The sequence below is a fragment of the Condylura cristata genome, unplaced genomic scaffold (genome assembly GCF_000260355.1).
Source record: "Condylura cristata isolate star-nosed mole 26May11 unplaced genomic scaffold, ConCri1.0 scaffold00020, whole genome shotgun sequence".
NCBI classification, from domain to species: Eukaryota; Metazoa; Chordata; class Mammalia; order Eulipotyphla; family Talpidae; genus Condylura; species Condylura cristata.
Window position 1 is genome coordinate 27,315,373 of NW_004567121.1, and position 14,330 is coordinate 27,329,702.

At 54.4% G+C, this 14,330-nt stretch overlaps 1 protein-coding gene across 1 annotated transcript in view; it reads left to right on the forward strand.

The window, feature by feature from the left end:
• The window catches only part of CIB4 (calcium and integrin binding family member 4), a 38,179-nt gene extending 24,462 nt beyond the window's left edge, over positions 1–13,717 (forward strand). Inside the window, exons 4-7 of the mRNA XM_004686377.2 lie at positions 6,911–7,052; positions 12,117–12,226; positions 12,949–13,037; positions 13,574–13,717. Of these exons, the coding sequence (XP_004686434.1) occupies positions 6,911–7,052; positions 12,117–12,226; positions 12,949–13,037; positions 13,574–13,604 (372 nt within the window). The 3' untranslated portion in view covers positions 13,605–13,717. The remainder of the gene's footprint in view (positions 1–6,910; positions 7,053–12,116; positions 12,227–12,948; positions 13,038–13,573) is intronic.
• The last annotated feature ends 613 nt before the right edge of the window (positions 13,718–14,330 follow it).

Below are 14,330 nucleotides of genomic sequence, written 5' to 3' on the forward strand. Positions count from 1 at the left end.
GAGAGGTCTGCCACGCCATGTGGGTCAGCTCCAGGGCAGGCGGGAATCAAACTCGAGTCCAAGTGGCTGCACTCCGCAGTGTTGCACTTTAACCCACTGCGTCACCCTTGGGCTCTCTTTGATCTTCTTGTTATTGACTTCTTGTTTTAATATTGTGACTAGATAGCACTTTTTAATTATTTAAATTCTTCAAGTTTGTTGAAGACAGCTTTATAATCTAGAATCTAGCCTATGTAGGTAAATGCTCCAAGTGCACTTGAAAATAATGTGTCTGCTACTGTGCTGTGTTGAGTGTTCCATAAAATAGAACCTATAAAATAGGTTGAATTGGTTGGCAGCTTTTTCAAGATTTTTATATCCTTGATATATTTTTTTACTTGTTCTATCAATTATTGACAGAGGAATGTTGAAATCTCCAGCTACAGCTACACATGTGTACTTGTAAAAATGATTTAAATAAGAAAAAGGGTCTTTTTAATTTACATGACCATTTATCATCGCTGGTGTTCTTTATCTTTTGCATATTCAAGTTTCCCTCTAGTATTTTCCTAATAATATATATGATTAAAAATATATAAATTTTTTTGTGAGCCTCCTTGTGGTCAGTTTCTCCTCCTCCCCCAACAACTAGCAACCACTAACCTGTTTTCCATCCCTAAAGTTTGCATTTTCCAGAATGTCATACGAGTGGATTCACACAGTTTACAGCCCTTTGGGTCTAACTTCTTTTACTCGGCAGAATATATTTCAGAATCACCCCCACCATTGCATGAATCAATAGTTAGTTGCTTTTCATTGTTGAGAACTATTTCACTTTCTGCCTGCGGTGGTGCTTATCCATCCGCAATATGAAGCACATACTGACAAAACCCTTTTCATGCTGTTAGTGCTGTTTTCTGAACCTAAAGTCTCAATCTTCAGATGCTCCAATTTATGAATATTTTCCCCATATGTTAGTGTTTTATGCTGTTAAAGAATCTTTGTCCCAACGTCATGAAGATCTTCTCCTATGCTTTCTTCTAAAACTTTTATTAGCTCTCCACATTAGCGATAATCAATCTAGAATTGATTTCTGTATATGATGAGGTTATAATAAAGATTCATTATTTCCCCAAACATGAATAGTACTAAATCCATCACTGCTTATTGAAAATACCTCTCAAGTCCACTGCAATGTCATCTTTGTGATAAGTCAAGAAGTCGTATAAGTGTAGGCTGTTTCTGGAATCTCTTCCAGTCACTGGTCTGTGAGTCCATCCTTGCACAATAATGCCAGTGCTGAGTGCTGCAACCTTAGCACAGATCTTGGTACCTAGCTGTATAAAGGCGTCAGCTGTTCTTCTTCACTGTTGGGATTGCGTTGGCTGGTCTTGATCCTTTACATTTCTACACAAAATTTCAGGTCATCTTGTCAGTGTCCATAAAAACAATTGGAAGACTTTAACTAGAATCATTAACTCTAGGGCTCAATTTGGAAAGGAACACCATCTTGAGTCTTCCTATCCATAAATATGGTATATCTGAGGGGAAGCAGTTTTGTTGTTTCCCAACTGTTCTGCTCACCCAATCTTGCATAACTCTCAAGCCGCATCTCCCTCAGTGAGACACCTTCAGCAAGCTGAAGCCTCTACTCAAGACATCAGAGGGACTGAGCTCCTAAGTACTCCATAAAAATACAACTCCACCCACCCCTTTCCTTGACAGGTTTTAGAGTGCTTTAAAAACATGAATATTAATCATATTTTAATAAGAGTAGCAGACAAAATGAACAAAAATAAAGCAGTATTCATAACTAAGCACTAGGCATTAAAAATGTTTAATTAGCAATGAAAAATGTTAAATGATACTGTTTAGTCTTTCTTTTTTTTTAAAAAAAAAAAGAGATCTTAAAAATCAAAGTACATCAATGATGTCATGATTGAGTCACCGAGTATCTTTGTGTGTTTTTTTTCCAGCAACTGTAAAAAGCTCTTTTTACTATGTGCTAGTTGGAGAAGTGGGGAGGAGATATTTTTAAGCTAAGTCCAAATATTTTCCTTGTGACTTTCATCTTCAAATCAAACCTCTTGTTCAATAACTTTGAGAAGGTCTTTTTTAAAAAGCTTTCGGATTTTGGCAGAGACTGCAATCTTTATTGTCAACAAACTGTAGTTTCTGTTTCCAAAAAAGTCCCCAGCATTTGGAGGTTATTTTCATCGCTAGTTTCATCATGCAGAGATGGAGACTGCACTGCCAAATTACCTGGATACATTTCTACATTGCTATGTTTAATATCCCCTAATCTGAACACCTTCCCACCAGGGTACACCTTATTCTTGAATAGGAAGTGTTGCTTTGTCAACTGTCATCTTCGTCATCCTCTGGAAGATTGAAGATTGCTAAACAACTGTGAAATTGAAGCCAGACTATAACTCTCTGGCTGGGGCCCCAAATGCATTGGTTCAGATTTCAGATTGTTAAAGTAATAGCAACACAAATCTGGAACACAGTAAACTGTGGTCACTAATGAGCCTTGCGCCCTGCCTCTTTTCTGCTGTTCCTCTGGCTGGCTGGCTGCTGAGTTGGGCTTGAGAGAGCAGAAGCGGGAGGCAGCCTCTCCCACCCTCAGGAACTTTCCTCTCAGCACCTTCTGGGGCCCCTGTGCTTGGTGCTGCTTGTGTGCTACAGACATGTCCTAGAGAGCTCTGTGCCAGGGACTCTGGTGACCGAGCCCTGTGGCCAGTCCTCTGCCCACACCCTCTCAGGAGCAGCTTGCCCACCTGGCTCCCACCACCCCCAAAGCCTGGTGGTCTGGGGAGCCTTCATCTTCTCCTTTTGGCTTCTTTCTCCTGCAGCCATTCTCCTGTCCTCCTCCTTCAGGGGGGCCCACACCCCCAGTGGCCACCATGAGTGACAGGCACAGCTCTCCTAGGCAAGACTCCATTTTTGCACTTGGTATCAAAAACACTTTTAAGATTAAAGGAAGAATTTTAAGAGGGCTCCACTTGCAAGGGTTTCTGCATTTCACCTGTCGCATGTTTAGCCTCCATCACCAGCTTTCTCTTCCAGGTTTATGAGACACAGAGCACCAGAGACAGTGGGGGTGGGAAGGGCTAGATGGCCGGAGGGGTCCCTAAGCTGGCCTTCCCACTTGCTTCCTGAGTGACCGTGGGCTCAGCACCCTCCTTCCCCCAGAGCCTCCCTTCTACCTGTGTGATGTGGGGGCTAACTTTGACCTGAGATCTGCTAACTTCTTTGATTATACATCCCCAGCAGTGAAAAACTGGTTCATGCTCCTGGGATATTCATTTACACACTATACCCTCCTTACTACAAGACTAATATAATATAAACATACTAAATAAACAAATTAAAAGATTATATAAAGTACTTTCCAAACATATTCTTTATTTTAAATAACAGCATCTCATCTTCTCACGAGTTCATTGTTTGCAAACAATTAACTACTGTGTATGGGGACGCAATGTCACTTTGATATCAAGCTGTTCATAAGTCTGGTTCTAGCTGAGTTTATTTTTAATGCTTGTCAGAGCTGATCCAAAGAGAAGAAGTGTAACATGGCTGCATGAATTAAATTGTAGCCCTGATTTGCAGCCCCATCCACCAATTAGAGGTTTTTTATTGAAACTAACCTAGAAGATGTCCAGCTTCCTTTATGTCAATCAGTGGCTCTTACAAACTTATCAGAAGACATTGCCTTTTGCTATTTTTAACTAATGGACTTTAAAATCCATCAACGCTCTTCCTTTGGATGATTTTCGAATGAATTAGAAAAGCCTTTTTGCCATATTTCCCTATACACAGATAACAGCATTTTTATAGATAACACCTGTTAACGACAACAGTACTCTTATTTTCAATATACTCTCTTGAAAGCATGAGTTGCTTTGGAAAAGTGAGGATATGTTCTTTTGTTAAAACGAATCACTTCCAACTTTGAAGAGTCAGAAGAATTTGAGTTTATTTTTTGGCGGATTCTGTTAGGTCAAAAACTGCCAACAGCTACTTGTTATCATAAAAAACCTGCAAATTTGAAATGCTTGTCTTTTTGTGCAAGAACCGTAGATGATTCCTCTCTGAGCCTGATGGCCATTGTAAGTGCTCTGTCAAGAGTTAATCAAAAGATACTCTTTGATCATGCACCCCACAACGGTGAAAAAAAAAAAAGTGGTTCATGCTCCTATTGTATGAATATATTCATTTGCTGTTGAATTAAACTTCTCAGTGAGTCAAGATTTTCATAGTCACTTCTCTTCTGGCTAGGCATCTTTGAGCTAGACAATACTTCCAACTCTTTTAAAAGAAACTAACCACATCAGTGAGCACTGCCCATACTTCTGGATTTAGCTTTGTGAGTGCAGTGGTCTGCAGAAAATCCTGCAGGAAATTAGTTCCCCTCCCGCCGCCACCCCTGCTCCTTTCTAGTCTCTGTTCATCGTGGGGCCCCATCTGTGATCGCGTTGAGACAATTTTCCCATAAATGGTGTTTTTATAAAAGTCGTGATGCGCTGCTGGGTCTGTATCTCCTCCTTCCTTTCTGCCTCACAGAAACGTGGTTCTGCGTGGACTTCAAAAACCCTATTAGAGACACTTGGATGCTTCTTCAACTATTTGGCCAACTTTCCACAGTGTGAAATTTGTTCTAGTGCTTTTTTCTCCAGAGCAGTATTTTCTCTGCCTGTTCCCCCAAGATCAGTGTTCACCATGTTGGCCACACTGCACACCCTTTCCTCCACCATCAGTTAGAGGCAGGCACGTGAGCAGATCAGTCACATGACACGGGGGCGTGGCTCCCCACAATCACTCTTCTCCTCCCCCACCTCCCACAATGACCTCATACTAGCAAAGCCCAGAAATGAGGAGGCCCCCAGGGAAGGGAAGGTTGGAGTCTGTTCCCTGGTGGGCTTGTGGCTTGGTGATGAGCGGGTTCATCAGCCTCTCACCTCTCCAAGCTCAGGAGGAGAGATTAAGCCAGGAGGTCTCCTTACACCTGACTGGATTCTCAGTGTTTCTGCCTCATCGGGGAGAACCTGTGTCTGCCCTGACATTTTCTTGTTTACTTGTATTTGCATGACAAGCAGTATCCTCGGCAGTGGCTTCCTTGCAGGAAGCTTGTTAAGCCACCTGTCCATTTGTGAGAATTAATTTGATTACATTTGTCAAGGTAGTTTGTAAAGCCACTTAGATAGGAGTGACTGAGTATTTGAGGCTGGGACAAGCATCTGGGAGGGGGCTGTTGAGGTGAGAGGATGGAGGAAGCAGAGTGGGGACCTTGTCAGGTGTGGCACATGCTGTGGCTAGCCTGCAGGCTGAGGAGGCAGGGCCCTGGGAGCCGGCAGGCAGCTCCCCACCAGCCCCCTCCCCACCATCTTTACTCCTTCTCTGGGTCTCTCCGTGGCTCTTACTGTCTGGCCGCTCTGTAGTCACGTGGCTGGGCCTCACCGCCTACCTTTATCGGCTCTCTCCTAGGCCCAGGTGTGCACACTTGCACTTACACACCTGTGCTCAGGTGTCCATAGTCAGGCATGCGTGCCCTGCCCAAGAGCCTCCACATTACCTCAGTCAGGGCTGCAGGTGATCGCCCCAGAGGCTAGTGGAGTACAGAGCCGGAGCAACTATCCTTTACCCTACACAGGCAGCCCGTCTCCCCTCCACCCTGGCGCTCCTGGGACAGGCGTCTGTCTCCCGGTATAGGGTCACCCCTGTCACCTGTCTTCTCTACAAGGCGGAGCCCTAGAGGCGTGGGTTTGTCAAGGCTGCCAGCACGAGGGCGCAGTGTGGCTCCAGCAACAGGAATGCACCGTCTCAGTTCCAGATGCTGGAGAGAGGGGCGGCAGGAGGCCCGGTTCCCTCTGAGGGCCTTGGGGAGGCTCATGCCTCTCTCCTTGCTTCAGGTGCATTGTGGCCATCGTTGGCCTTCCTTGGCTCAGATACAGCACTCTGATCTCTGCTTGCAGCTTCAGCCTCCTCCCTGAGTGTGTATGTCCAGGCCCAGATTGCCTCTTTCATGAGGACACAGCCCCGTCGGGTTAGAAGCCCCTTTCCGCTTCACTGTCATCTGAACTCACAGCATCTGCCCACTGCCTGCCTCACAGCGTGCCCACCTGCTGTGCTCTGAGGCTGGAGGCGGAGTGGCCAGGCCGCCTCCTTGGGGCTGGCGGAGAAGCGCTGGGCATTTGCTCAGCACATGGCCCTCGCTTGCAGAACTCGGCCAAGCCCAGTTTAAGGGAAGCAGCGTTTCTAAAATCACTGGATCCTTACTCACTGGCGTGCTGATTTGTGAACTAGGTTTCAGTGTCAGAACCGCTGCTCCCGATAGCAGTTAAACGACAGCAAACAGCTACCGTTTGTTGGGTGGTATTTGCTCGCCCAACACTGGCTTGAACCGACCCTGCTTAATCCTCCCCCAGACCTAACTAGAGAAATGGAGCAGCTCCCCTCCCTCGCAGACGAGAAACCGTAGCCTCCGGAGGTTATGCGATCTGTCTGCTGTAAGGTCACTGGCAAATCGGGGCGCCCCAGGTCCATCTGACATCTACATCAATAAGTTGACAGTGGCTACCTCTGGGAGGTGGAGCACACACAGTGTTTAATCCTAGTTATTAAGCATTTTTCATATTTCATACAGAAAATGGAGAAAAATTACTGACCATTCAAAAGAGTAACAACCAACAATGGAGCCCTGGGGAAGTGTGAGAGGCACAGGTGTGTGTGGGGACGTGACCCAGGCCCGCCCTCCTTCCTGGCGCCCAGCGTCCTGGCCCGCAGACCCGTCCCTCCTGCAGTATTTAGGGGGTGGCTCTTCTTTCCTTTCAACCCTGAGACGCTGTGCTTCGGGAAGGGGAGCAAGCCTCGGGAGGCGCTCGCCTGACGGCTCTGGAATGTCTCCCCTCCTGCCCCACACCCACAGGTCAACCCTTTCCGAGACCGAATCTGCAGAGTGTTCTCACACAACAACGTGTTCTCCTTCGAGGACGTGCTGGGCATGGCCTCTGTGTTCAGCGAGCAGGCCTGCCCCAGCCTGAAGATCGAGTATGCCTTCCGCATCTACGGTAGGTGTGTGGGGGCTGGGGACACCCGCAGCGCCACAGCTGGACCCCCCACCACCGCGTCTGGGGTGCTGCTGGGATGGTGTCCCTGGGGCTTGCTGGGTGTCGTGGCCATGCAGTGTTTCTTGGGTATTACAGGCCACAAAAGACTGAGAACTGCCATTCCTGTTGGGAACCACGCCCCTCACGCCGTGGGTGGCAAGGGGAGCTGCTGGCGTTGACATCTGATGGTTGTGGTGTGGGCAATGAGAGGGAGAGAGCGCGAGGATGCTATGTAGAAGAGCACGAAGAAATTATGCTTGTTTAATAGAAAGAAAGGTGGGAGCACTAGAGCTGACTCAGTGTAATGGGCCCAACACTTCACTGTTGGGTCTAGGCACAAAAGAAGCCCCCACACCCAGGTTGGTTGGCTTGTCGTGCCCACCCCCCACCAGTCTTCCTCCTTCCCCACCCCGACTATTTCCAGGAGTCCCCAGGGTGTTCCTTAGGGGCCGCAGGTGTTCTGGCTCTTGCTCGTCTCTGTCAGACCTCCAGCTGGCCGGCGTCACTCTCCAAGCTGCTGCCCCCTCCCGTCCCCACTCTTCTGGACGGGCAGGTCCTCGCACGGAGAGCACTGGGTGCTCATGGCCTCGCCAGCAGTCTGCAGGCTGCGTGGAGCAGAGCTCGCCTGCTCGGGAGCAGCAGCAGAGCACGGGCTCTCCAAGGCTGTGGCACAGCCAGCGGCACTCAGCGACTGCGTGACAGCGGTTTGCGATCTCAGTTTCCATGGTCAGGAACTCACTGGTGCTCGTCTTAGGGTTCCCACGGCTACAGTCAAGGCTCTTGTGAGGGAAAAGAACCCAGACAAGCCACCTAGGCTGCTGGTGGCTGTGACGTGGAGCCCTGAGCTTCTTGCTGGCTGGCGGCTGGAGGCTGCCCTCCCCCTGCCACATGGGTCCTCCCCAGGGCCACTTGCTCACAAGATGGAACCTTACCGACCGTAATGAAAATCACAGGAAATCACAGAAGCGACGCCTGCCTGCCAGTCACGGTCCCTGTCCACACTCCAGACGGGTGTGGATTATGCTGATGTGCATGCCAAGAGCGCATTAGGGGAAGGGCACGCTCGGGCTGCCCACCACAGCAGTGTGGCGCCATGGTAGGACTGGGCGGGCCTCCCGCAAGCTGGCCAGGTTGCGAGACAGCGGTGTCGTCCATCTCTCCACAGCAGCCCAGTCTCCGCAGGTGCACGGACAGGAGCAGGGTTTTGCTGCAGGCCTGATTCCATGCCTCTGGGCCTACAGGCCCTCTGGCCCCCACGTGTCCTGTGGGCCCCACTCTCACTGACTGGCCACAAGCATCTGTCAGGAGATGCTGGTGACTCCGCTGAGCCAACACTCTAGTGCCCCTGGGCCAGATGACCGGCCTGGTCCAAGCAACAATGGCCAGGGAGCAGCAGCCACCTAGCAGACATGGCTCCCGAGGCCTCCCGCCGGGGAGGGGGGGGGTGGGGAGGCACTTCTCAGAGATGGCAAAGTTGATGCTGGGCAGATATCCCCAAAGGTGTCTGCCTCAGCTGCCTTTCCACGGTTTCTGGAGCTAAAACAAACAAAAACATCCAAACTCTTCAGGGAGCGGGAAGAGCAGCAGGGTTTCTTCAGGCTTCGAAGCACAGGAGCTAGATTGTGGAGCTCAGAACTGGGGTGAATGGCCTCCCTTCCCCGAGGTCAGGCAGTGCCTCAGCTCAGGTCAAGGCCCAGATGCCACCTGCCTCCACGCTGGCCTCGTGTCTTCCGCCAGCCTCGCTCCCAGCCCTCCAGAGGTTCCTTCCACCTTGAGCTCAGCACAGAAACAAAGGAACAAAGCCTGCGTATAAATCAGCCGTGCAGATGTGCGCCCAGGGACTCCTCAGCACCAGGGCGGCTTCTGAAGCGCCCAGACAATTGCTTTCTTCGTGCTGGGCTGAGATTTGTTTCCTGGCGGAGCTGTGAGCAGAGTCAAGACAGAAGACGTGCCTCTCCCCTGAGCCCGGTGCTGGAACCCTGTAGCTGTTCATCAAACTGAGGTGGTGGCAGCAGTGACACAGGGCATAGGACACAGCGGGCATGCAGAAGAGGGTGGTGGCGGTAGAGGTGGTGGCGTGGTTCAGTGGGCGTCCGGAGACCTGGCCAGGGCCCTCCCCGAAGGCCCAAGCGCGGCCACGCCCCAGCGGCACCAGTGGGCCCTGTGGGTCCTTAGAACCGCAGAGCCTAAGGCCTCACGCCACCTGCTAGTCAGAGTCTGCAGCTGACTAAGAGCCCAGCCCGCTCTCTCCGCCCTCGGAAGTTCAAGAAGCCCTGCCGGAACCCACTCTTTCCCAAAAGGCCGCAGGCTGGACTCCATCACCCTGGGATGGGGTGGGGTGGGGTGGGGTGGGGTGGCGGGTTAAGAACTGGCTGCTGGGCCTCAGCTGCAGAGTTGAGGTGCCCGGGTAACAGTGCCGGGTGTGCCCCGGTGGGTGGGTGGTTGGAAGCTCAGTAGGGTCTGAGAGGGGCGCCCTCACCCCCGGCTCGGGGAGGATTGCCCGCAGTGAGTCAGACCAAATCCTGGATTCAAGGGTCAGCCGGGAGAGGCGTGGGGTGGGGGGCAACTGCAGCCCTCGCGGGGTGACAGTGACCCGTGCCCGCCCCACCCACGTGGGCCGCCCTTTGTGAACGAGAGCGCTCCCTTAGTAGTGAGGCGTGACGAGCATGGCAGCGATGTCCAGAGGATGACATGAGGGGTTCGGGGTATCTGAAGATCACTAGCTCTCTAATCACCCCCACTGTTGGGAAGCCGCAAGCAGGAGCCCCACCTCCACCTGCCTGGAGTGGCCCAGGCCTGAGGTCCTGCACTGCGGAGGCCGCAGACAGGCACTGCGGAGCCCCGGGTCCCAGCCCCCAGGCGTCTCTGCCCTTGCTCCCCCAAAGGAGAGCAAGTGTCCAGGGCTGCATTTTACTCCAACAAATTACTCCGTTTCCAGACGGCTTGGGCCGAAGCCATGTCCCTCTGCGGCGGTCTGCTGTGGGCGCTGGGCCAGCAGGGCTCCCGGGGACACTGCGGGCCTCTGGGGGAGGCTGCAGAGCTTCCCGGCAGCAGCACGGTCACTGCACTGCCCGGCCTTCCACCTGCGCTGCCGTGGCGCCTGCCTGTGGGAGACGATCACCCAGGGAGAGCTGGGGTGAAGGCCGGCCCGAGCCTCGTCCCGGGGTGGTATCAGCTGGGGAGAGGCCCTGCTCGAGGACGGAGGGGGTCGGCTGTGCCTCGGCATCCGCACCGTGCCCCAGGGAGCGGCGACCACGGCCTCGGCAGCGGGAGAAGCGGGAGTGTACGTGGCCGGACATCCAGCCCGAAGCGGGGCGTTTTATCACTGCAGAAGCGGTGACGAGTGTCTCGCACAGGGACTGCCCGTAGAGGTACCCGCACGGCAAAGTGACCTCGGCCAGCTCGTTCATTCCCTGACGGCAACGTAACACAGACGCGTGTATTCACAAATACCCGCTAAGCACGGCTGTGTTGCAGGCACTGTTTGAGGAGCTGAGAAGGCAGTAGAAACAGAAAGACACATCTCAGCCCTGGTGGAAATTATATTCTGGTGGAGGGAAATAAGCTAGCAAGTGAAACAAAGCAGGAAAAGCAACACACAATGACTGATTGTAGGTTCTGAACAGCCCCGGGGGAGAAGCTGGCATTTGGATAAAGACCTGAAGGTTCTCAGGGCTGAGAGTTCCAGGCAAGGAGCCCCAGGAGGCAGAGTGGGGGCTCACTGTCGCCTGAAGGTGGAGCTAGGAGGATTTGGTGGGTGCTAGCCTTAGGGAATGGGGGAAGGAGACAGTCAGGGATGACCCACGCTCACTGGCCGAGTCACTAGAGGCGTGGAGTCGCCTGTCTGCCAAAGGCCACAACTTCCAGTGTGGGGGTGGGGGGGTGTTGAGTTTCAGGGTCCTACAAGACTGCCGGAGGAGGGGCTGGAAGGCAGAGGAGAAGCCCAGACTGGGGAAATGAATGCAGCATTCAACAGCATCGACGCGACCCTTCGGCCAAGCTGGAATGAGATGGGGAAAGCGGGGGCATTTCTGTGGGCATCGGCCTCTGCGCTGCGTGACGGGGACGAAGCCACAGACGAAGGCACCGGCCCCTGCCTGGCAGTCGAGCTCACTGCCGCAGAGATTCCCCGTGCGAGCTCGTGGCTTGGGGCTGTGCGGGGCGTTCAACGGAGAATATCCCTGCAGAATGTCCGCACCGTCGTCGCCTTCCGGAGTCTGCCGCTCGGTCCAGCTTCCAGACTGACCTCCGACTCTCTCCAGAGCCCCGCTGCCGGCCGACTGACCACCCATGGCTGTACCTTCCCAGCCGTGGACCCTCGGCACGTCCGCAGGCCCCAGCCTTTCAGTCCTCCTCCTCCCAGAAATCGTCCTCGTTCACACCCCCAAACCACCCATCGGGGACCCCTGTTCCTCTCTTCCAGAGCCAAGCTGCTCAGTGCCTGGCTGTCCCCCCACCCCACCCCAGCGGCCTGGGCGCCCTGTGGGCAGGAATCCATTGGGCTCCTCTCTGCAACCGAGGCCTGGCCGGAGGGAAGGCGGCGCCGAGCAACAGTGCCCAGGGGAGCAGGATCGTGGGGTGGGGGCTAGAAACCGCTGCTGCTGTGCGCCTCCCTGCCCCCCAAAACATGCTGGCTTGAGAGACCCAGATGGAGATTCCAGAGAACAGTGGTTGGCGTGGACCAGCCTGGCCAGGTCTGAATCCCGCCTTGCTCTTGCTGGCAATGTGGATAAGCCATAGGGCAGCTCTGTGCCTCAGTTTACTTTTTGTAACACGTAACGTGAGAGTAATGAAAGATCCGATGGCTTCAAACAGACGATGCTCTCGGGGTGTCTGGGCAGAGCACGCAGGCGCAGGCTCCCTGAAGTCTTTCTGCCCATGATGTCAGTGCCCCCCCGTGGCCGCCTGCCCTGGGCTTGGCTTCCCCACCCCTGGGTCTCCCTGGGTCCCGGCTCCGGGCTCAGTGCAGGGAGGGCTGCTGGCTCCCCGCAGGCTGATGCAGTCTGTGGGTTCTGCCTCCCCCAGACTTCAATGAGAACGGCTTCATCGATGAGGACGACCTGCACCGGCTCATCGTGCGGCTGCTCAACTGCCAGGACGTGTCGGAGGACCTGCTGACGGACCTCACCAGCCACGTGCGTGCGGCCCAGGCCGGAGGGAGGCAGGCGGGCCCGAGGGTGGGCGCTCGGCTGTAGGCAACCCGCCCCACTTTCTGCCTGTCTCCAGCATCAAGGCTCCCTTTCTGGACCCCCCAAGTAGCGTGCCGGGCCACCACGCCAAGGGCCCCCCACCGATACTGCGGCCACTGTGGGCCGGCGGCCTGCAGCCCTCCCTGCGGTGTCCTGGAACACAGGCAACCCGGAGTGACCGTCCAAAGGGTGCAGTGCCCGAAGCCAGATGAGCATCCCCAAGGGAGGCCAGGCCCCCCGTGCCCCAGGACCAGAACCTCCCAGCAATGCTGGTCTGGATGGGAACTGGGGACAGATATAAAACCTTAAGGGGTCATCGCTGCTGCCTCCCTGGCTGAGCGCACCCCTTACAGGGCGGAACTCCCCACCCCCACCTTAAATGGATAATGGCAGATGCTGGGGGTTGTCAGCCTGTTCGCCCGCACCCAGTCTCACTGCTCTTGGGAGTCACCGAGAGGACTCCCGGCTCTGCACAGCCTTGTTTGGGGTGGTACAGGGGAGAGGTGTGGGGACTGGCAGGGGAGCACAGCTCACAGGGACTCGGGGTGCCTGGGTGCACCCCCAGGGAGCCTGGCCTGACAGCACCCAGCGTTTGTCGTTTTTCTCCCTCTGCCCTGCACCCCGCCCCATCCTGACATGGCCCCTCCCTGCTCCCCTGCACCCCTCAGGTGCTGGGCGAGTCGGACCTGGACAACGACAACATGCTGTCTTTCTCGGAGTTTGAGCACGCCATGGCCAAGTCGCCAGACTTCATGAGGTAAGGAGCTCTGGGTGGCGCCGTCCGGGCCCTGCCGCCCCGCGGGTGCCACTCTGGACCCACCCGCTGCCCCCAGGGCCACACCCTCCCGCCAACCCGACCTGGGGGCACCTCGGCCGCTGTGAATCCTGCGACCCGCCCCCACAACCTCCCTGGTCAAGGGGTTTGCAGGAGGGTGAAGATGCTGGCGGGAGTTGGAGCAGGATGCGGCGGCCAGCCCCCCCCCGGGGCGGGAAGGCCTTGGGGGCCCCACCTGGCCCAAATGCCCTGAGCCAACTGGCGTGTTGCGGGCCGTTTGGGATCCCTGCCGGGGTCCACACAGCAGCCTCCCTCGGGTTTTCCCTGCGCTCACAGTTTCTGATCCCTCTGATTGGACCGACAGTAAAGACACCTGATGAGACCTCCTGTGGGTGTGGGGAGCTTACGGGGGCAGGGAGGGGACGTGGGAGGCGGCTCGGGAGTCCTGATGACTGAGAACTGGGGTGAGGGGCGCCCTCACATTGGAGGGCTCCATGTGGCTCGTGGGGTTCTTTCAGCTCCTTTCGGATTCACTTCTGGGGATGCTGATGTGGCCACAGACGCCTGATCTGGAGACCCTGAGGGGGACAGCTGGGCTTGGAATTCAGCCCTCTCCAGCATGGGGGTGCTCATCACAGCCTGGCTGGTATGCCCGGTGCCCCCCAAACCCTCCTTCCCCATCTATGGTAATTGTTTAATAAAGCAAAAGAAAAGCCATCTCTTTATGATTTTTGGAATTCAAGGTCTATGATTTTTGGAATTCAGGGTCACACAGAAGTACTTTTTATTAAAACTGTTCATTCCAGGGCTTAAGTTGACCCACAGTGCCAAGCAAGCTGGACGGTCAGTCTTTCTGAGGGCAGGGGTCAGGTCCCAGCCCGCTCCACAGCCAGGCCAAGCCAAATGGGATGAAGTTCACCAGGGAAACATACGCCACCCCCATCCCTTCACTGGGGCGCCCAGCCGCCGCGGGCCCCTCTCCAGTTTCTGGGGAGGGCATGCAGACAAGGGCATGTCTGGTCATTCCAGTCGGCGGCCGGTGCCTGGTGCTCCTGGAGAAATCCCAAGGCCCTTGGGGCGTGACAATGTGAGCAATGCTGGGCTGCCATGCCTTGGGCCACCGCAGGAACACTTTGGGGCTGGTCAGGGATTCAGGCCCTGGAGAAGCCCCTTATGGGGGGTCTCTGAGAGCAGGTGGTGCCTACGTGGGAGGCCCATGTCAGAGGCAGCGTCTAGACGCTGGCTCACAGGGCATCCGTGCCTTTAGCCCTGACT